We start from the raw sequence: 21788 nt of genomic DNA on the forward strand, positions 1-21788 counted from the left end.
ATCTCTTGCAAGCACTGGCAGACTATTTTCATCAACTGATCTCATCCTGTATTTTTCCTAGTACAACAATTACTGAATGTCTGGAACACTTATCAGTATGCTAAACTGCTTGAAGCCATGCCCATACACATCACATATGCACCTCCAGTCTCTTGTATGTACCTACTCTTACACACCCCAGAAGAATTCAGCAAGCGTGTACTCGTTTAAGATTACTGAAAAGCTCCCAAAGTTTCATTAGCACATGGGAGCGATGCTGAGACAGAAACTTTAGTACATAAGGGAGTACAGTTCTGCTTCTACAAATTCTAAATACTGGGCATTATTTCTGTAATTTCATGCTGAGACTGAAGAGAACTATATTTAAAATAAGCGTGTTTGCTCTTTGGTAGGTAAAGGACAGATCATCTCAGTCACCCAAAAGGGATAAATGATAATTCCTTTGACTCTAAAGTGATGAACTGAGATAAGAACTTTTGTCAAAGCCCCTAGTGCAATCCAAAGAATAAAAAAATCCTAAACAGGAACCATAACAAGAGAGAAAATGCTTTCAAAACAAAGACTTGGTAAGTTTGGTGAATGCCTTGCATGTCAAGAAATGTGAACTAATTTTATTTCTCAGGCAACAAATTCACCAAAACCAGTGCAAAACTACTCGAGTCTTGGAGGCTTGAGTTTCCATTCTTTCTAAGGGCAAAGTAGTAACTGCTATAAACCTACACCAGTAATGAACAGAGATAAACTTTACTGCCTCAAGATCCAAAATTTACCTCCCGCTACTACAGACTACATAGACGTTATTTGGTAAAGAGAAATGGAAGCAGTCTCGGGGATTAAGATGATCAGAAACTCATTAGTAGAATTCCAGACATCATCATCCAGAACATCTTTGTCAAAAAACAAAGGCTGCCAGCTAGAGTTTAAGAAGCTTGACACTCCACATAAGCTGCCCAAATAATAAACTAGGGATGTACCATCCTACGAAGAACTGCCTGGGAAGCTTGAAGCAAAGTGTGCTTCATTGTCCTTCCACTCCATTAATGATTCCATAAACAAAAGCAAAACTGAATTCTCAAAAAAAGCTGAATTATCAGGTCTGCTGTTCTTCTCCGGTAAACATATCCTAGGGCAGAAAGCTATGGACAAAAGTTGCCCCTACCACCCTTAGGTGATACCTCAGAACGGAGTAGCACACTGAACTGGGGAGAATTCATTAATGTAACAGCATCACCCAGCCCCGGGAAAAAGCCCGGAACTATTCCCAGCCCCCAAAGCAGCTGAACTAACAGTCATTTACACAGAGCTAAGGACTACCTCTGACAATCATGGGAACACACTCGGGTAAATATCAGCCTGAGGAAGGAGTGACATTTACACCGTTTTGAAGACACCACAGACACAGTGCAACAATATCTACTTCTAAGCTCTGTTAAGCCTTTACAGATGCCACTGATTAGCAAGCCTTGCAGACAGCACAGAAGAAGAATTTCCTTTCCCAAATTGCCTTGACTTAAAATATATTGTGTTTCTGGTGTTTTTTTCAGCCCACCCACAACCTGTCAGAGGATTAACAATTTCAACTGGCAAACTGGCAGTGCCGTCTTCATCAGCTGGGTAGCTGGGTCAGCAGCACAGATGATGTTTCTTCCTGCATCACAATCTCTCCTTACTCTTAACTAAAGGCAGCAGAGATCTCCTACTTAAAACAATGAAATCCAAGAGCTAGAACAGTAACTGCTGACAAGTCAAGTTCAGACATTAAGGGGTGGGGGGAACCACCAAAAAACCAACCAACCACCAAATGAATTTTCTCTAGCTTTCCAAACCAAAAGAGAAGAACTATTTGCTTCCCTTTTAGAGAAAAAGGCAAATGTAGAGAGGAAAGGAAAAAACAATACACCACTACACATGACAGAATAAAATGAATTCTTAAGCTAGCAGTGTGTATACATACAGACACAAAGCAAACAGATACACAGACAAGAATTCAAATGAAAAGTTTCTATTCAACTGTATTCAGCATTGTGTTTTTGTTCCGATTCACCCTGAAAGGGTGTTTTCAGAATCTTTTTAAAGGCATACTGAAACACTTTGTCTTGAAAAATTTGAAAGTTTTGTTTTGGGTTTTTTTTAACAGTAAAATTGTCTTTCACTTTCATATATTTCATGGTAACAGCAGCCATAAAGTGACAGAAATTACGTATACTTCTGAGATACCACCCTGTGCACTTCAGCAATGCACAACATAGTCCTGCTACTAACAGTTTATTTTATAGATATTTAAAAATTAGCCTCAGCCTCTCTAATTTACATTGCTGTTAACACCCTTGTTTGCCCCAAGTTACTTTTTTTGAAACGATAAGCTGTCCCTACATGATACTTTTGTGCACAGAATGCCTAGTTTTTCTAAAATCTGTGTTGCTATGATAGAGGCACAAAACAGCTTGCATTAGAAAATAAACTGCAGAAGACTAATCTCAAAAAAAGCTGTTACACTTTGTGACATCAAGAAATAGAAGCCTAAAAGTAGTATTTCAAGGGTTCAAAAACCAAAAGTATTACTACTTTAAAATATTTTCTAGATAGTAGTGTCACTTAAACACCAAAGTTGTTTTTTTCAAAGTGGTACTTATTATCACATTTTAAGCTGAAGTTCTCCAATAGTTTTCATATTTGCTTATTTTTTCCCCCAGGTCACTATATTTTTCTACAACAAAACTGTAGTCTCATTTTACAAAGGGTTCAGTGCTTGCATCTTCAGCCATATTTAACTATTCAGACTCTGACACACAGAAAAGTCAAAATTTAGGAGGACAAAGCTGAACTAGTAGTGCTTCTGAATATAGTTTACATCCACTCCCACTTCCAGAGATACCTACCTCTCCTATTTCCATCAATGGTTCATTCATATCCACCCCTCCATACCCATACTGAAGATCAGCTTCAGTCAATTTGTTCTTCTTAATAAACTGTGTGTTGAGGTACCTAATGAAATAAAGATATTCTAATCAAAACGGGCAAAGTTGTATTTTTTTAAATAAATTTGGAATTATAGAATGTCTTCTACATCATGAAAGATAACCTCTTCTAACCAATGCCATTGCTATCTGTAAGAAAGTCTTAAAATACCAATTACTTCAATTTGAAAGATCTTACAACATATTAAAACAGTACAGTGTTAATAACTGAGATATCAAACAGTGGCCTGATATATCACTGTCAGCATTTTCTTTGTGTGCAATATACTTAGGTAAGAACCCAACTTTTCAACATACATTGCCATATTACTCATACATGTACATGCTAAATAACTGCTAAATTCTGAGCATTTGACTAGTATTAGAATGATAATGATTTAGTTTTAATGATAGAAAAATGCTCCTGAGTATCAGATATTTTTAAGTAAATGTATTTTCTTCTACCTGTACTGTTTATTATTTTGCATTTCTCTCAAAGTAAAACATCAAAAAAAGTGTCAACTTTTACAGGGCCAATTTTTGTCGGTTATGATCCCTTACTTAGGCCATGGTAACTAGCAAACAGCTATATTACAAATTTTAAAGATAAGACAAGAATTTGCAGAAATTATTTTAACAGTTAAAGAATAAATGTTATAAATGCCTTTTTTCATTTTAGCATTTAGTATGGTTTCTGAGCAAGACTTGATAAAACATCCCTCAATTCTCAGTATTCCCTTAAAAGAAACACAGTAACATTTTAAACTGAACCATTCTTCTCTTTCACAGATAACTGAAAAAATTTTCTACTACCTTCCATAACTACGCTTATATTTGTTATGTTAGTGCTTACATGAGGTAACTGAGAATTATTTTTTTTTTAACTCTGATCCAACTAGCAGTTTTGAGATGACCAGTTTCAGACACTGAAGAGAGACAGATCACTGAAGCACTTTAAGAGATTCAGGCTTGAGGGACTGCACCAGACTAGGCATGTCTGAACACTTTGGACAAGGAAAGAAGAAAAGGAGAAACACACTTGGAAACCTATGAACTTGAAAGAATTTAGGACAGAGTCCAAAGAAGGAAGATGTGATAGTGCAGCGTCAACAAACTGGAATACAGTGGCCTAACCTACTTTCAGACTCCAGTGTCTTACAGAATACTGTAAACTGCTCTGCTACCATGAAGAACCATCATAAACTCTAAACGCAAGTCTGTAGAAGGCTACAGGCCCGCCATTTCATATAAAACTCATGTGGGCATCCAGAATAGTTGAAACACAGGTCTTACACAGGCATGCTCCTTGGTGATGTTTCCTCTCTCCACCACATGAACGAAGGCAGCAGCTGCCGTTCTGCTTTTTCCTGTTAAGCTTGCTAAAAAGAACAGCCCTACGCTCTCCTCATTCACACCCTCTCCCTTCTATCAGTACAAGCCCTCCCAGCAAATCCAGATGGGGCAACTGATCTACATTAACACTAACGCAGCCACGAGTAAAACAAGTTCAACCTAGATCAGGTACCCCTGGAAAGACCTACCTGATTCAAGAAAAAAAGTGGTGGCAAGAAGCAGGCAGGCAGAACCACTCATGGCAAGAACTTCACCACAGTCTGCCTCAGAACCAAACCCAAATTTGCTCACATTTCCTCTCCCCTTCCCCTACTTTTACCATCAACTTCCAGAACCAAGTACAACCACAAGCAAGTAACTGCAAAGGACATGCAAATGCAAACAGTATAATCTCAAATCAACTTCTCCACTGATGTCATAAACCATTTTTCACCTTGACTACTTCAAATACTTCATCTGTATTTCTTACTTTTAGAAGGCAATCCATAAGGTTCATCTGTAACTTACTGGAGAAACAAGGATTAGGCATGAATTGATGATACCAGAAATTATCCACAGACTCTTGCTACTACTGAGATAAAACTTTCAGGTGAAAATTTTAACAGCCTGATCACACAGCCCAGCGCCAATTACTTGAGAGTGCACCTTTGCAGGGTTATGGCTTAATGTCTGATGAAGAAAATGGCAAACAAGATGAGAAAACCGAGTATTTTTCCCTTCATGGCACTAGCAAAGCAATATACCTTTTGGCACCCAAACTTCAGAACACACCCACCAAGCTTCCACTCCAGAAAGAGGCTAAAAAGTTTGAAATTTAGAAGAGTGTTACAAGACTCATTCAAAACAAATACCTAATTCATAGTGGAATACTGAATGACAGTGTTCCATCTAAATTAGCAATATCAGGAAAACGTCTGGTATGTGAATATTTTTGTGGGCAAGTTTTTCAGATAAAGAGGACTTGGTAATTCAGCAAAATAAGAGGACAAGTTTTTTTTACAAGAAGCTTAGCAAAAGAAATTGCACAAACTAATTTAACAATTAGAAAGGTAGCTAATTATTGGGGCAGGTTACCTGGTAACTTTCATGTATTTGGTACTTTCAGATCAACCAAGAACAATAACTACAGATTTCTATTCTAGACACAGTGACCACATTCTCAAAGAAATGCTTCCACATCTCAATAGCCCACAGTGTCCTTGGGGCGACAGACTTTGCAATGCCTTGCAAGAAGGATTAGATGTGTATTTTTTTCTTTCAATGTTTTATTTGGTTTTAGTAGTTTGAATTATGTACTCCTGGATAAGGAACAGATATTACTGTTGACAAAACAGACATTGTGAAATTTAGCTTGAATGTAATAAACCTAATAGTGTACCTGTCTCAAGTCAGCTCCTGGTTATTTTCTTATGTTCTCCACAATAACCCCCAAAAAATTTACCTCCTTTAAGTCTTTGTCCCTCCATGATATGACACCACAAAACACAGGTGATTACATATATTTCTAAAAGTATACTTTATTTAAGCAGAAAGGGTAGACACCCTCTATTCAGATTTCTTCCTCCTCTGAAAGCTCTCCAAAGAGAAAGAAGAAACTTTTGAGTAACCACTCTTCCCCCGCCCCGCTCCAAACACACAGTCAGACTGCTACACTGATCCCCAAAATGGCATGCTAGTCGAGCAGAACAGCATACAGTTCTGCTAGAACTGTGTAAACCTGACCAAGTGCTGAGGAAATTGCTTTCAGAAGTTTGCTCTGAGGGTATCCTGCTAAAGATTATCACAGGTCACCACATGCAGTCATGGACAGAGAAATGGGTAAAGATCCTACATGGCAATTATCATTCACTCTTCTGATGTATAGGGGGCAATTAAAAGAAAACCAAACAACATAACTTATTAGCTAGAACTAATTATTACAGTTACTTTTCAGAAGCATTCAGGCTGTTTTTCAATATTTTCTTCAACTTGCACAATTAAATTGCTTTGCAAGCTACAGAATGTGAATGCAGCCACATCACAAAGTTATAAATGGGTATGTTACTGTATAATAGGAATTAGCAACTGTATTAACGTCTTCAATAATTTCCATGTGCATTCATATGGTCAGCGGTGCTAGATCTATCCAGGGACCAGTTACGAACAGTGTTTGTCATAGGTGGATACTAAGTTAGCAGTTTGTCTTGCGGAGCCGACAGTGAACCAACCACCTCCTTTGGCTGCATTAGCAAGAGTATAACCGGGAAGTCAAGGGAGGTGATTGCTCCCTCAGCACTTTTGAGGACAGACCTGAAACGTTATGACCAGTTTTGAGTACCCAACTATAACAAATCTGGACAAATGGAAGAGCACAGAGAAAGCTCACTGAAATAGCTAGGGAGCAGAGCATGAGAACTGCGTAAGTTGGAGATAAACTCTACACACAGAGAAGCACAGAGAAAAGACAAGAAGCAATGGACACAAGTTGCAGCACGACAAATTCCAGACATACAGGAAAATTTTTTAGAGTGAGAATAATCAAGCACTAAATCAGACTGCGCCTAAAGGTTGCAAAATCTCTGTCCTTGAAGGAGCTCAGATTTTGACTCAACAAAACCTTAAGCACCCTGGTTTAACTTTGAAGCTAGTCCTGCTCTGAGCATAAGGTTGAAATGGATGACCTTTCAGAGGTTTGTTCACACCTTCTTTTTTTAATGTTTCAATGAAAACATGCAATGGTGACTTCACAAGAGCAGTACTAAAGGCAGCAGAACCATGGTGCACAAAGCAGAAGCTGCACTACATGTGTTTAGTTTTCAGTATTTTATTATGAGCAGATTTTAAAACTTTAGCTGTTTTTGTTTGTTTGTTTGTAAAAATAATTTCAATTAATTTCAATTTGCTGGATAAGAAAACCCTGCAGTTACTTGAAAAAAGCTACACAAAACAGATTTTTTACAAGTACGATTACCTACCAAAACACTTCCAGCACCAAGACCTTGATAAGCCCCAATGTCCAGCATTATTTTTATGTTTATCATCAGAACTAACAAAAACAACTGAAGAAGTTGATTTAACATCAACCATACCTTATTCCACCAGTTTTATCATCTTGGTTCAGTCAAGCATGTACAGGGATTTTAGTTTTCAAACTGAATCCAAATTTGTTTTCCTAGCAAAATGCACCTGGGGGGTTGGGTGAAAAAAAAACTACCCAAACCAAACCAAAACCAACACCAAAGAAAGAAAACATTTGACTGCATTGCCAGTCACATGATTGGTCTCACATTTTATAAATTTTGCTCAAAAGTGAAGAGTCTTACATTTTAGTAGTATTTCAAGTATTACCTATCAGGGTAAAAGGTTTAAGATGCAGAGATACGAGCCTATTTAAAACTAACATTAAGATTATTAGCTGTAAAGATTAATCAGTTTTCACTGCTGGAAGAATTACACAAATAAGTTTCTGGGATACAATGCAGTCAACTATTTATGGTACTTTTTTGAGAGCAGGTATGCACATAAGAAAAGAGCTCCAACTGCTTTATAAAAACGAGAGTACCTTCTTACAGTCTTCAGAAGTACTTTCAGCCAAAACATTCTCTCTCTCAAAAAAAAGTGACATAACACTTAATGAAGGGCTTCCAATGCATGAAAGTCATTATGACTCTACTAATCAAGCACTGAATTATTTCTTGCCTTCATGTGTGAGGGTCTTTTAGTTCCCATTGCAATATATTTTTTTTATTATTGAAGAGAAAAATCATACTTTCACAAAGTCATACACTTTAGAGACTTTTCATATATGACAGAACTCACAATTTCAACACAAAGAAAGAAGATAAAACTTTGAGGTAAAATTCTTTCCAACAGAACACCTAGCAAGTACATTTTCTGGACCAAAACACCATATGCAAAGCAGGAAGGAGAGTTAGAATGGGCAGAGCTGGCATGAAATAACTTGCGAGTTTAAGAACTTGGCTCTGAACTGATGAACAGCACTCTACTGAGCTTTTATCTATGTACAGGTCGGTTCGTGTGCATAACAACTGCCTGGAAAAAAATACCCTAGCTTGTTTAAAAATAAAACAAAAAAATCAGGTTCATACCACTGGAGCAGCATCTTAATTTGATGGTTTAGGACCAGAAGCACTCAGGTGCTCAGAAACTGTTTCACAAAGCAGAATTGGTGAGATTCATACACATTAAATAGGATATTTTTTCTTCCCCCTGTATCAACTCTCCAGTTAAGTCAGTGACACATCATGGAACTAAAGTTTGCAAGCCCAGGATGGACTCCATCATGTTTGTCACCAGTCTGCCAGCAATAATTTAATAGATACTACAAGATCATACATATGTCTCCTAACGTAATAGTAAAGGTCTTGAAATCCTTTGTAAATCCTCACATCATACCATCAAACACATACCATATTTACAGTGCCTCATAATATAACCTGCTGGATATCACATGCATAAGGGACACTAGAATGTTCAACCTACAGTCAGAGTGGAATTAAAATCCAAATCTAGTAAATCCAAAGCCATCTCAATATAGCTGTTACTCTAGCAGCTCATGAATGGGTGAGTTTTATATGTTTAAGCCATCCCTAGTGGCAGTGAAACACGCTTGCAATTCAGGAAACAGTAGAAGTACAAAATTAACAGGGGTTAGTCGTGGATTTATTTGTTGACTTGGCTGTAATTACTGAAAGAACCTGTAAAAATTATTGCCTGTATACAGCCTACTAGTTTCTGAAGTTCTCAGAAGAGAATCAAGGAGAAATTTTCACTCCCTTTCCAACCCCTGCAGTTCAAACATTCACCTGAAAAGAAAGGACCCAAAGAGAACACAGCCTTGTCTGAAAAGTTCTTCTAGAAGGGAGAGCTGTGTTTTTGCCAAGGTACATGGCTAAGCTTTGAAACAAACCATGCTGGTTCTCCTAGACACTTCAGTACAATGCCATCCTTGTAGAACACCACCTAGGATTATGAGCTACTTCCCTGTAGGATTGATTAGCACCAACATATTTGGCACTGTAACATCAGAAACAACCGCAGCAGAATATATTAGTAATGAAAGAATAGTAGGAATCTTTTTAGATAACGACTCGAGTGGTTAGGAGCAGTGCACAGAAGAACCTGTTGGAGCATTATTCCTTTTACTCATGTCCTGCTAACATGACTATATTCTCTCAAAACTGACCTGTGACATATTCAGCTATTGCTCTCTTTAAACATTCTTAGACTTAAGCTGCAGATCATTGTAATAATTTCAAAAGTTTAACAACTCATTTGCAAAGCTTACCTGTATAAACAGTCCATATAGTCTGCCCCTTTGCTATACTCTTCCCAGTATCTGTGATACATAACCAGTACTTGTTCTTCAGCTTCCAAAACTCTCTGTGAAGGAAGACATGCACACACACCGCTAAAATTAGTATGAACAGAGCATACATACCTAGAAAGTTGTAACAGGATTATAATTTTGGAATAACAATCACAGGTTCAACATTAAGACCACACCTAAGCTTTAACCGGTCTAAAAATAACATTGTTGCAACAACCAGAAAATTAAATGCTCGTGCTACGAACTTCTGGTAAGCCTGCTACAACACCTCTGTAATGTACTATTTTCCATTTGTCTTTACAGAAGCACTTTTTTGAATAAGCATGGTTCATATTCTCATACCATACTGGTGGGGTAACTTGCATAACTCTTCCCTCACAGACACAGATAATGTTTAAATTCATGCAGCCAGATGAACACAGGAGGAGTTGCCTAACTATAACCACTTAAAATCAGTATGCCTTACTGGTTAGGCAAGCCCTCATACTTACCAAGAATCCTAGAATAAAACAAGTTTAACAAAGCACAGATACATGCAAACTTAAATACATCTTAAGTTCTGTAAAATTTGGCCCAAATCTTTTGGAATTTAAGCAAATCATCGTCTAAGAAGCTACCAATGTACTGAACTTCTCAAAATATATTCATATGTCAAAGGAATAAGTTTAACAATTTAAACAAATTAGTATGATCCGAGAAGGAGGATGAGATGTAGGAATTCAACTATAATTCTCTCTAGAGCATGTAATTTTAAACTCTGGCTAAAGCAGCAAAGAAGTCTGTGCAACAGTAATTTAACAGAAGAGCTAACAGACAAAACAAAACCAAGAGTGCTTTCCTCTGTAGTATGAATTTTGTGAAGACTTCCCAACATTATTTCCAAGATAAAAGGTGGATAGCCAATTTAAAAAAATGGATGTATGCTTTCCGTTACTTGCCACAGCTTCTACTGTGCTAGCACCTGCCTGATTATCCTAAGCGAGCTCATTCAGCTCACTAAATAAATTAAGAACTTTTTCAGTCGAGCTGTCCATCAGTTTAGTGAACTGATTTAGTCTACCAATGTGTCAGAGGTATCCTCTCTGCAACCAGTGGAACTATTGGTTACGATACCCAGCCTATCTTATCAAACACACAGGTGCCTAACCTCAAAAAATAGCACTAAGCCATTTAGCAGTACTATACAGAACTTGCAATTTTTCATTCCCTATACAGACACCTTATTTAAATCTATTTCTCTTTTTAGTGAAATACAAGGAGACACTGTTCATCCATCCTATATATTCAACATTATGAATCATGATTCTGTTGAAATTATGTCTTAGCTGATGAGACAGAAGTAAATTCACAGCTGCATAGGTAAACAAGTATTGTTATTTGTCATAATAAAGAATTTTTCATTACTTCCTCCCCTCCGAAGCATTTTTGTTATTTTATTTCCCACATATTTCAGAAGTTTTCATTAGTAGAGTATACACAATCAATTTCCAAGACACTAGAGTAGGCACTTTTACACTGTAACAGAAGGCTAACAAACTATAGCACATTTGAAAAGTGAAGACATTTCTGTAACTTGTTTGACTATAAGCATTCAACAGAAAAGACAGAACTAACCTTCTAACCCAACAATGAATTTTATATATAAACCGTATTCGTGGCTTAAAAAAAGGAAGTTATTTATGTTGCATATAGACAGAGAGCTATACATCAGTCTACATCATGTTGTATGATATGTGTTCCATATATCATATATATGTCTCTAGAACTGTCATCTGTGATTTAATCTCACAAAATCTGCATACTTTCATACATACAAAACAAACCAACCCCTCCCTAAAGTCAAAAAAGGACAAACAATACCTACATGTACATCAGTAACTGTATGGGTTACCTTGTGCAAGTGGCGTACATGATTTTCCAAAAAAATTTTAGTCTCAGTATAAAGTCTCTCTCCAAGAGGTTCAGGATAGGCCACACACAAAGCATAAATGTCTCTGGGCTCAGAGTCAAGGTTTGCACCTGCTTTCAGTGTGAAAACTTATTAAAGAACCTTTTTTCCTCATACACATTTTAGATTCTATTTTTACAATTGAATACAATAGATAAAAATAGATAATTTTCTGAAATTAGTGTCCTGATTTGTGAAGAATCTAAGTTTTCAGTGTCAATAATAAATTTTAAGTAGTGGAAAGGGAGGGAATGTTAGAGCCAAGATCCTGGAACTTCTAGTAGTCCCAGACCGACATGGCTTCTACCACTTATTTACCATCTATGAATAATATATGATTATCTCAAAGTGAAATTTCATCCAAAATTCATTCTTTGTATCTGCAGCCAAAGTGAAACTGAGATTCTTTTCAGATAATGGAAAGAAGCACTAATTAGGTTAAGAATGCGACTAGCCAACTATGGAGCAGAGCAGACATGAAGTGAAGCCAACTGTAAGTTTTCCTTCCCCAACTCCAGAATAATTTATTTCCCTTGCATATTCCCCTCAACACCACAGATAAAACAGTTTTCTGGGACACTGGAAATTACGTCATCACAATGGTGGTGTGGATGCAAAAACTTTGCTTTGTTTTTACACCATTATTGCCATTTCAGTAACCCTGTTTAGATCACAGCCACACAAAACAGTTATACTTGTTCACTTAAATGGGCAGCAGACAGTTAAACCCCTTAAGGTGGTGTTTTCCCTGAAGTACTTTGCAGAGTGACACCTTTGGTTTGTCTAGCTTATCTCAAGTTTAAAAAAAGCTACTTGATACTTTATCAGGAAAAGAATTTATGATTAAGAGCTTTCCTTTCAGAAAAGCCAAGCAAGGATTAAGTCAAGCTTCAGATGAACAACTGCGGAAAATAAACTAGTTCTGCAAAAATTATTTTAAAATGTCATGATTATCCAACTAAGTCTAGGCATTTTATAAAACCAGCCATGCTAGAAATAATGATTTAGTACAGATGACTTTTTGTGGCAAGCTCTTTAACCAAAAGACAACAAGAGATCACCTTTGCTATAGTCTACCTTAAAAAAAAAGCACATGGCTGTGTAAAAGGAGATGGAAAACATAAGGACAGTTGACAAGTCACCCTCTTAGAATACAGAACAGCCTCAAGCTTTTACGGCACAGTTTTTCCCAAAAGCATGTTTCATTTTTCATATAGAAGTACTATTCAAAACAGAGAAGACACTGATGTAGGACAACTACATGGAAAAAGCCTTTATATTTTGCACCTGGAATCTCCAAGAGCCTAATCAGACTCTAATCTCGAGTACAGTTATTTTATCCATACAGATCATCTTTATCAGGAATTCTCCTCAGAATGGCAAGAAGCATTAAATGGAAACCCCAACAAACAAAACAGGCAATATTCACTGCTTTGTACGAAGTTATGACCAATAAAATAACAAAACAAACTTTTAAATCAGTAGTGAAGACTGAAAGGGGTTTTTTAAACAGATTGTAGAGAACAATTGTTTCGTTTGTTGGTTTTTTGTTTTGTTTTCCACAAATTCCCTGGCCCTCCATGCCCCCAGACAAATTTTGTCAAAGGATGGTCCATAGTCGAACACGTCCTCAATATCACTCAGATCACAAGCCTCTTCACTATTTACTGAGAAAGTAAATTCCACAGTTACAGATCTTTGTAAGCTACTCACAAGCAAAGGCGACATGACTTTCCTCTTTACATCCACAACTACACTATCTAAATCATCAAAACTTCAAAGTTAGAGGAAACAGGCAGTCTTCACCACAACAGCACAAGAAAACAATAATGGCAGCTTATCTGATGAAAGCAGCAAATATCTCTGAATTTATCTAGCCTCCGTGCCCTAGGTCTCAGCTAGGAGTCCAGATGACCCGACTGTTGTAAACAACTTACTTAGTTGTAATAAACCTGTTTAAGAACGAAAACACTATCTGTACTCTTTCATAAAAATACACGTCTTCCAAGCATGCCTTTCCTTATTCTAGAGGCCAGACAAATTTTCTTGCAAATGAAGAAAGCTGAATCTAGCACTCTTCCTTGACACAGGAGCCTCACTTTGTATACCTGCTGAAATTAAAAAAACAGCTTAATCACAGAAGTGCTTCAACAGGCACCTCACACGTCTTCCTCTATTAACCAAATGATAAAAGTCAACACCAAATTCTGCTTGCTGGATATTCGGTTTCTCTGAATATTTACAAAAAAGAGCTACCATAAGTCTCAAAAACACATTACAGAGCAGCTTTGCTACAGAGTTCCCAGTCTTGCTTGACTTGTACTAGTCATCTAACTGTATCTTTCAGTGCAGAATCCAAATTTAAGTGTAGTGATCAAAATGTTCTGAATCTCATAACCAAAAAAAAAATATCTTTGAGGGGAGATAAAACATTAATCATCACTGGTATTTTACTCCACAAACGTAAAGCACATTTTTTTTCTGTGCTGCTGTCCCTTAGAAGATCAGGAAGAAACCTTTACTGTTCAATAATTTATCTATAATGGTGAAAGCCATCTGTCCTTCCAGATCAGCATGTAGTTTTGCAGGGTGAGAAAGGTCAAAGGAAGCCGAACTGCTGCTTAGGGGCCTTCACCCTGTGTTGAAAAGAAAGAACATCAAAAGCCTTGTGCAAAAGCCTTGAGGGGCATTACCCAGCTATGGGAAACAATCAATTCCAAACTGAGGGAAAAAAAGAAAAAAAAAAAAGACCCTCCACAGGAAAATACTGTATCCAAGGCCATAAAAGCTCACAAATATTGTCCTCAGGGTTAAAAAAGCATTTAGTTAAGACCATATATTAGCAGAAGGTTTTGAATAGACCTTCTCCAGAAGACCAAAGTAGCACTTTTGGAAAATTTCTGTGATCATTGGTCTTCCTCTGTTACAGAATCAAAATTCACAGAGCACTTGAGGACTTGCAGTCAGAAAGAAACATGATCATATGAATTTTATTTACTCTTCCTGCTCTTTGGGTTGGTTCATATGTTAAAGATACATGCTTCTAAGTTTCTGATTCATCACAGAACCCTTGTAAAATGGGGGATTAGAGGAGGGAGAACAAACATGCAGAAAAATGGAAAAAAGCAGGTGGCCGTGTCGCATACTTTTAAAATAATTCTGTTTGCAGTATGGCTACCTTCCTCCCTGGGTACTGTTCATCCTATTTACCTGGTTGGTGAAAAAGCCAAGACAACAGGAAGATCGTGACGTTCCACCCATTCAAAATAGTTCTACTGCTAAAAGGTAGTTATCAAAGTATAGATGAGCTACCGCCCTCTAACCAAGCTTGATCAGCCTCTTAAGTTAAAGAACACTCCCTAGCCTACTGAACAGCTAGAAGCAAAGTCTGAAAAGTGTACAAAGCATTCATAATAACCAAATTATTAAGTAAATAATATCTAAAATAGAAAGACATAACTGTCACTCATTTACCAGACAATGAAACGACTCCAGAAACATTTCTTTCTGCAGAGAACCTGAGAGGAAATCTGAAGGTCAAAGGTGGCTCAAGATGACTCACAGTTTAAATAAAGTGACATATGGTCTTTCAAGTGATCTTTTCCAGAAGATTTTAACTCTTACACAGTTCTGGTTCCCAGCTCATTGTCATTCTAGTATTTCAAGTTTGAGATAAGCTACATTTAAAGATAAGCTATGTTTAACAATAAAATTATCAGAGTTACAAATAATTATATTTAAGACAAGTTCTGGAGAACTAATGAGGCAAAGTTAGTCTAGAAGTGGAATATACACAGTACAAGCCTCTCACCCTTAAAATACCATTAGTCTGCATACACCATTTGATCTCAAGCTGTCTCACGCAGCACAAGAGAAAGCAAATGCTTCTTAGAATACACTGTTGCAGACTAAAATCATGATTCTTTGCTCTATCTTATCCTTTGTTTCCACACCATTGTTTCAACTACAGAGAGACTAAAAAGATCAAGTGGTACTATAATCAATGAAATAGCCTGTACGAATTCCATTAAGATATAGTTCAATTCATTTGCCACCTTTTTATTGTGCTTTTTAAGCAGCAAGAAAAAATAGTTAATACATTTCCTTTACATTCCCTGTAGATGTTTAGAAGCATATTACTCCAATTAAATTGGATTTAACAAACAATAAAAAGCTAACAAAGATGTATTGTTAAATGTCACATCTTCCTAAAAATCTATCATTAATACTTTAGTTTTCTTTATCTATTTAAAACCTGGAAAAAGACTTCTCACCAGCTGTATAGAACTGCCAGTTTCACCAAGTTGTTGAATAATCAGTGACCAGTTTGCATTGAAACATAGTTTGGTTAAAGGCAGCAGAGGTACTAAACATTTAAGCTAGAAGTTGCAAGCGACACAAGCTCCTCAGGCCATTCAGCAATAGAGAATAAGCCAAAAGGGGCTCTCCTCTGTGCCAAATTAGGCATTAATAGTGCCACTTTCCAAAGAACATAATCAAGAGATGATAGTAAGTAAGGTCTTAAGAATTACATGCTAAACGATTCATCCAAGATTGCTTCCTGAGTCTGCTATTTGTAAGCGTTCCCTTTCTGATGTTCAATCAACTGGAGTAAATCTCAAAAGAGGATCAACAGCAGGCTTGTGTACATAGCCTCCACATAAAAAGTTCTAAGTGAAACAGTGGGACAAGAGGGATCAATCCTACATCTCACTCAACTATTATTTTCGATTATTTAATTCTATTTTAAGTGCCCTTGTTTAAATGTTTAGTTCTAAGCTGCAGGCGTTAACCCCTTGTTGAAGACTGAAATGTGCGGTTCTTAAAAGCTGCTCAGAAAGAATGACTACAGCATAATTTGTCATCACATAAGAGTACAACTAATTAACTCAAAAAGTCTGTAAATTTTGAAGTCATTTGAACTTGAGTCGAAGACAAGGTGGACAGTCATGTTCCCAGAAATTAATTATGAAGTTTTAAAATGAAAGAGCTCCTTAAAGATTATTGCACCATAGAACAAGGCTCCACAAGGACCACAAGCAACTAAATTTCTCTTTTATGTATTTATACACGTGCACGCACTCAACACCCAGGCACATCAGAAAGCAATTCTGAGAAATGGTAACGCATTTAGATAGAGACTTCTGAGACTAGTTCCTGCACACAGAATAAGCTTATGTTGTAAAACTTGATGTATAAGAATCTTTTCAGGAGCTTCTTTTTTCACCCAGGAGAGTTAACAAATTGATAAATAAGTCTAAATCATTCTTCCCCCCTATAATTAAACCAAACTTAGCCAGATTGCTGCAGAACAGCTGCAAAGCCTCCTGAAATTCTCTAACTATTCACCACACTGTAATGGTTAATGAATGCCTAGCTACAGGACACAGTGTAATTGGTTGGAATGGTTATGCTTCTTCTTTTAAAAGTTCACTGAAACTTAAATCTTGTAAAAACTTACAAGTCCATTTTACATGTAAAATGCAAACTTTTCACTACAATAACATATGTACAGCTGTGACTTGAACAGCAAGACCATATGATCACAGCCAGAAAGAGTAATTCTTTTTAAACATAGCTTAACTGTCAGGAAGAGAGACACAGTAACAGTGGAGGGAAAGGAAGGCAGCTTTTTTATAAACCCTTGCTATAGAAATGTCTAATGTGGTAGTCATCAGGACACTCAGAAGTGCAAAGAGGAGGCAGACATCTTTAAACAGAACAACCTCACCAACCCCCACCACCCCAAATTTGAAGATGTGCATTCTCTTCCCCTGCTATACACACAAGAATAACTCATTATCAGAATTGGGGCAATTCAATGTATGTACCTTTGTGAACAGCTATGGCATAAGCTATTAGAGCTACTAACAGTGAGCAAAACTCAGACTGGTTTACTTTTTATTACTGTGGTGATTTTCACATAGAATACTTCCCAAACATGCAGAATTTCCCATCCCTTTCAACCCATCCACTGACCCACAGGCTTAATAACAGATATAACCTTACAACGGGCTTCTGATTAAGACCACTGGAATTGTTACATAACACAGGCCTACTCTGTCATACAAACATCATACAAACACATTAAATCAGATTTTCATGTAAAGGATACGAGAAGCGATCATTCCATGTTGCTCTCTCAACATAATCCAACATAACAACAGCTTTAATTGTTGTTAAAAGTTTGTTCCATGTTTCATCAAAGTCAACTACTCGTGGTTTCAAGGACATTGTGGGGCTTTAGTGTTAATCTGTAGAAGAATTAAACGTGTCAGACAACATTGCACAATTGTTTTAAAAAAATACATTTCCTTTGAATTTTCCAATTTAAACTTTGTACACCGTTGCACCATGATACAGCAGCACAGAGAACACCCACCCCTGCTCCCCCACCCTCCAAAACCAAGCTCATAAGACCATATTTTTAAGGTTGTGGAACACGTTATGTTCCACACATTTAACATTAATATTGTATGAATAACCTATAACATAACATCAATTTATCCAATGTCTTGCCTCATGAAGTTCATCACCTTACCAGGCCGCCCATTTAACAGCGCCATATGAAAAAACAACTTCCCTGGACGTTTTTGTTTGTTCACTTTTATGCAAAGTCTGTTTCACCTATATCTGAGAGAATTTTGGGCAGGAACACACTGAACATATTACCAGAGTATTTGAAATTACTACTGTCAGTTTGTAGCCTATGTTCACCTCAAGCTTTCACGAAACACTTCTGGTGTTATATTTAAAAAGCCACAAAATCCAAAAGCTTTACTCAGGATGACAAAAAGAAAACACATCTAAACACAGAGCATTATGCAGAGCTTGTGCAGCTTATTGCACTGTGCAGCAGGACAAATGGTGAATTCTTTCAAATAAGACATAGCTTGAAAGTACAGAAGCTGTGTTAGAAATCTCTTATCAAAAATACTGGAAGAGATAGATTGAAATAAAAACATTAAATTACGGAAATAAAACTAGGAAAAAGTAAGGTAATTTTAAAAAAGAGGTCCCGAGAGACACAACTATGAAGGCCTCTTCTTTGTTTCTATTTGTCTTTGTCGTAGACATATAATCTAGAAAGGACCTGATGTGTGACATTCCATGCACAAAGCAAATGTAGTTCCTGCTCAGAAGCATGGCATTGTAAGACTAAAACAAAAAGTGGAAAGAATACTTTTATTTCCATTTCAAATAGATAGACAAGTGACTCTTAACGTGTCTTCCCAAATTTTCAAGGTCAGAAGGGTAAAAAAGAAAGCTACTGACAAACAGACTTTTAGCACAAGAAGCACACCTCCCTAAGGGAAAGAAATCAAATGTCATGCTAAAAAACTGTTTAGCAACCAGCTTACTACCTTAACTGATACTAGCTCTGAATTTTTCTCAGGCAGATCAGTCCTCTCAAACTGCAGGATATATACCTTCTCAGTTTGGGGGGGCTGGGGGGATCAGATGCAGCTTTTACACTGTATGCATACAAAATGCCACCCTGACTAACCAAGCAAGCTGTGTGACTTCAGGAACCACAGAGGGTTGCTCTTCTCTAACTGCAACACAACATCTTCTGTCTAAAAGGTAATTAACGTATCACCCAACCCACATTTGCTTTGATTTCATAAAAAAATTGAGTAGCAAATAAGTAATATTGAGGAAGTGGTATTACCCTAGGTTTTATGAACAGGAAACTTTTTTAAGAACTAAAGCTCAGTAAGTGGTGCAGAAATACTTTCAGTTCAGTAGAAGCTTTTAAGTTGTTATATTTGCAACATGGCTATTACTGCTTCTGTAAATAAAAAAAAAAATCTTCAATCCATGTATGTCAGTAGCAGCTTACTACACAGAAAATCAGTGAGAACTGACAAGACAAATAGATAACCAACAAATAAAGTAAGTTGAAAAAGACAAACTGATATATGTTTCAAAGAAACATGAACCTCAGTAGAAGTAAACAACGGTAGAGCTCACTTCCCGGAGGAAAAAAAGAAAAAAGTAGTCTTCGAAAAACTTTAATATTATTGTTCTTCTGGAAAACGTAAGAGTATTTTCAGTTAAATCCCCCCAAAAATAATCACAGTCCACAAAAATTTTAAGAATCCTAAGAAATTATTGTGATAATTAAGTTATACTTAGTTAAGTGTTATGTTACAGGCTGCTCTCTCTGAAACACCCTTGGTACCTCCCAAGGTAAGAGCCATTCCTCCACAGACAGGCAAAACTGAGAGAAGGGAGGAGGGTGAGGAAAAATTCCTCCCCACGATACTGAACACAGAATCTGTAACACTGTGTTTAGTATCACCAAAACTGCATGCAAAGCACTGTGCATCCATATACTCGTAAAGGTATTCTGGGGTTAAACAGTTTAAGAAAGAACTGACTCTTACTTAACATTTTCGTACAGCTTTCACGTCGATATGAATTTAAACTTGTTTTATAGACATGTTAACAAACACAGTATAACTTTTTCTGCCAGAGGCTGGGGTTTTGGGGGTTTGCTGTGCCTAGTCTCTGCAGCACACGAGCTCACCAGCTCAGAGTATTAAACATCTTGTACGCGGGCAAGTAACCTCCATGGTAAAAACTAGAGCAGCGCAGATCATCTACCCTAGGGTTTGTACTGTTCAGGGGGTGGGAAACCGTACCTGCTTGGCAAGCCCTAAAATAAGCAGATACAGTTGAAACGTATTTACACACGAGGGTAATGAAAGGAGATTGCTTCCACCGCCTCATTCTTTCAAACGCACCGCTGTCAGACTGAACGCATTTGTTCACACAAACAAACGCAGGTTGTTGGCCGGCACCAAAACACCCCCAAGTCTCCAACCTATTTAACCATCTCGAGAAAACAACCTCACAAGCCGCCGGCGGTCGAAGGGCCAAGGCCGCCAGCAGCGTGCGGCCTGCCGCCGCCCCCGGCCCCCGCCCCGCCGGCAGCAGCGGGAGCGCCCGGCCCTCCGCGACCCCCGACTGGCCGCGGCACGAGGCGCGCTCCCGCCTCCCCCCGCCCCCGACACAAAACCGAAACTGGCTGAGGGGGCACCGCGGGGGAGCGGCCCGCCCCGCACCACACCCTGCCCGTCGGGCCAGGGCGGCACCCCGCGCCCCGCCGCCGGCCCCCCGCGCTGCCGAGGGAGGGCGCTGCCGCACAGGCACCGCCGGGGGCGGCTGCGGGGGGCGGCGGGAGACATGGCCGCAGCACCCCCTCGCGCGCCCGGGGCCAGTGCCCGCCGCCTCCCTCCAGAGCGCGGGGCTCCCTCCCCCCAGCCCGGCGGCGTTCCCGCTCCGGGCCGGGCCGGGCCGGGCCGGGGGCGTTACCTGGCGGCCAGGGGCCCGAGTCAGCGACGCCCGCCCGCCCACCCGCCGGCCTCGCTCACTCCCGCCCTGCGGCCGCGGTCCCTGCCCCGCTCCGTCCTCACAGCGCTGCCATTACCCCAGCCGCTCGCCCCTCGCGCCCCGCCCCTCCGCCGGCGCCACCACTGCCGGGGAGGGGACGGGAGGGGTCTCGGCGGGGGGGCCGCGCCGCTTCCTCACCAGCCGCGCTGCCCGCCGCGCGCCACCGCCCCCTGGGCTCTCCCCGCCGGCGACAGGATGGGCGGGGGCCGACGGGCCCCAGCGCACCGTCGCTTTCCGACCCCACGCCCCTGCCTGAGGAGAGGTACTTGGTACAGCCCACTCTACGGCAAGCGCAGGCGGCCGCAATTCCCCGCAGCGGGGCGGTCCGGGGCTGCGCGGCGCATGTCCGGTCGGGCCCCTGCGCACGCGTTGCTCCTCCATTGGTGACAGGGCCCCCGCGCATGCGCCATGGCCTCCGCCCGGGGCGGCCTGAAATGGAGGCGCGGCCGGCGGGTCCTAGCCATCCACCCCCGCCGGGCCCCTGGCGCGGCTCCGCAGGCGCCGGCGCGGCCGGGCCCTGCGCGGGGTCGCTTCCCCCGGGCGGGTGGCGTGCCGGACCCCAGGGGTTCGGCTGAGGAGTTTTCCGTTTCCCTAGAAGGTGGAGGTGGCCGCGTCCCGGTGCGCGGGGAGCGGGCGGCCGCCGGCCCCTATCAGGGGGTCCCGCCCGCGAGTGAACCATTTCCAGCACCCGCTCCATTGAAAAACGCCCCGTGTGGCGGCGGTGCCCCCCTGGGCCCGGACGCCCGGCTGCCTTGGCCAGGCGCCCGCTGCTGGCCCTGCTGGTTCCTTGGGCTCCGTGGCG

The 21788-nt window shown here is 39.8% G+C and overlaps 1 protein-coding gene across 10 annotated transcripts in view; it reads right to left on the reverse strand.

The window, feature by feature from the left end:
* Window positions 1-21272, reverse strand: part of CUL2 (cullin 2) — a 53055-nt gene extending 31783 nt beyond the window's left edge. Inside the window, exons 1-6 of one of the 10 annotated variants that reach the window (XM_064444954.1) lie at window positions 21024-21038; window positions 19260-19379; window positions 17703-17841; window positions 11504-11633; window positions 9598-9692; window positions 2880-2985 (exon numbers count right to left, since the gene is read on the reverse strand). In XM_064444954.1, coding sequence (XP_064301024.1) covers window positions 2880-2985; window positions 9598-9692; window positions 11504-11633; window positions 17703-17821 — 450 coding nt within the window. In that variant the 5' untranslated portion in view covers window positions 17822-17841; window positions 19260-19379; window positions 21024-21038. The other 9 variants (XM_064444953.1, XM_064444959.1, XM_064444960.1 and 6 more) reach the window with 9 other exon arrangements.
* Window positions 21273-21788: the final 516 nt, after the last annotated feature.

This window comes from Phalacrocorax carbo, chromosome 2, assembly GCF_963921805.1.
Source record: "Phalacrocorax carbo chromosome 2, bPhaCar2.1, whole genome shotgun sequence".
Lineage (NCBI taxonomy): Eukaryota > Metazoa > Chordata > Aves > Suliformes > Phalacrocoracidae > Phalacrocorax > Phalacrocorax carbo.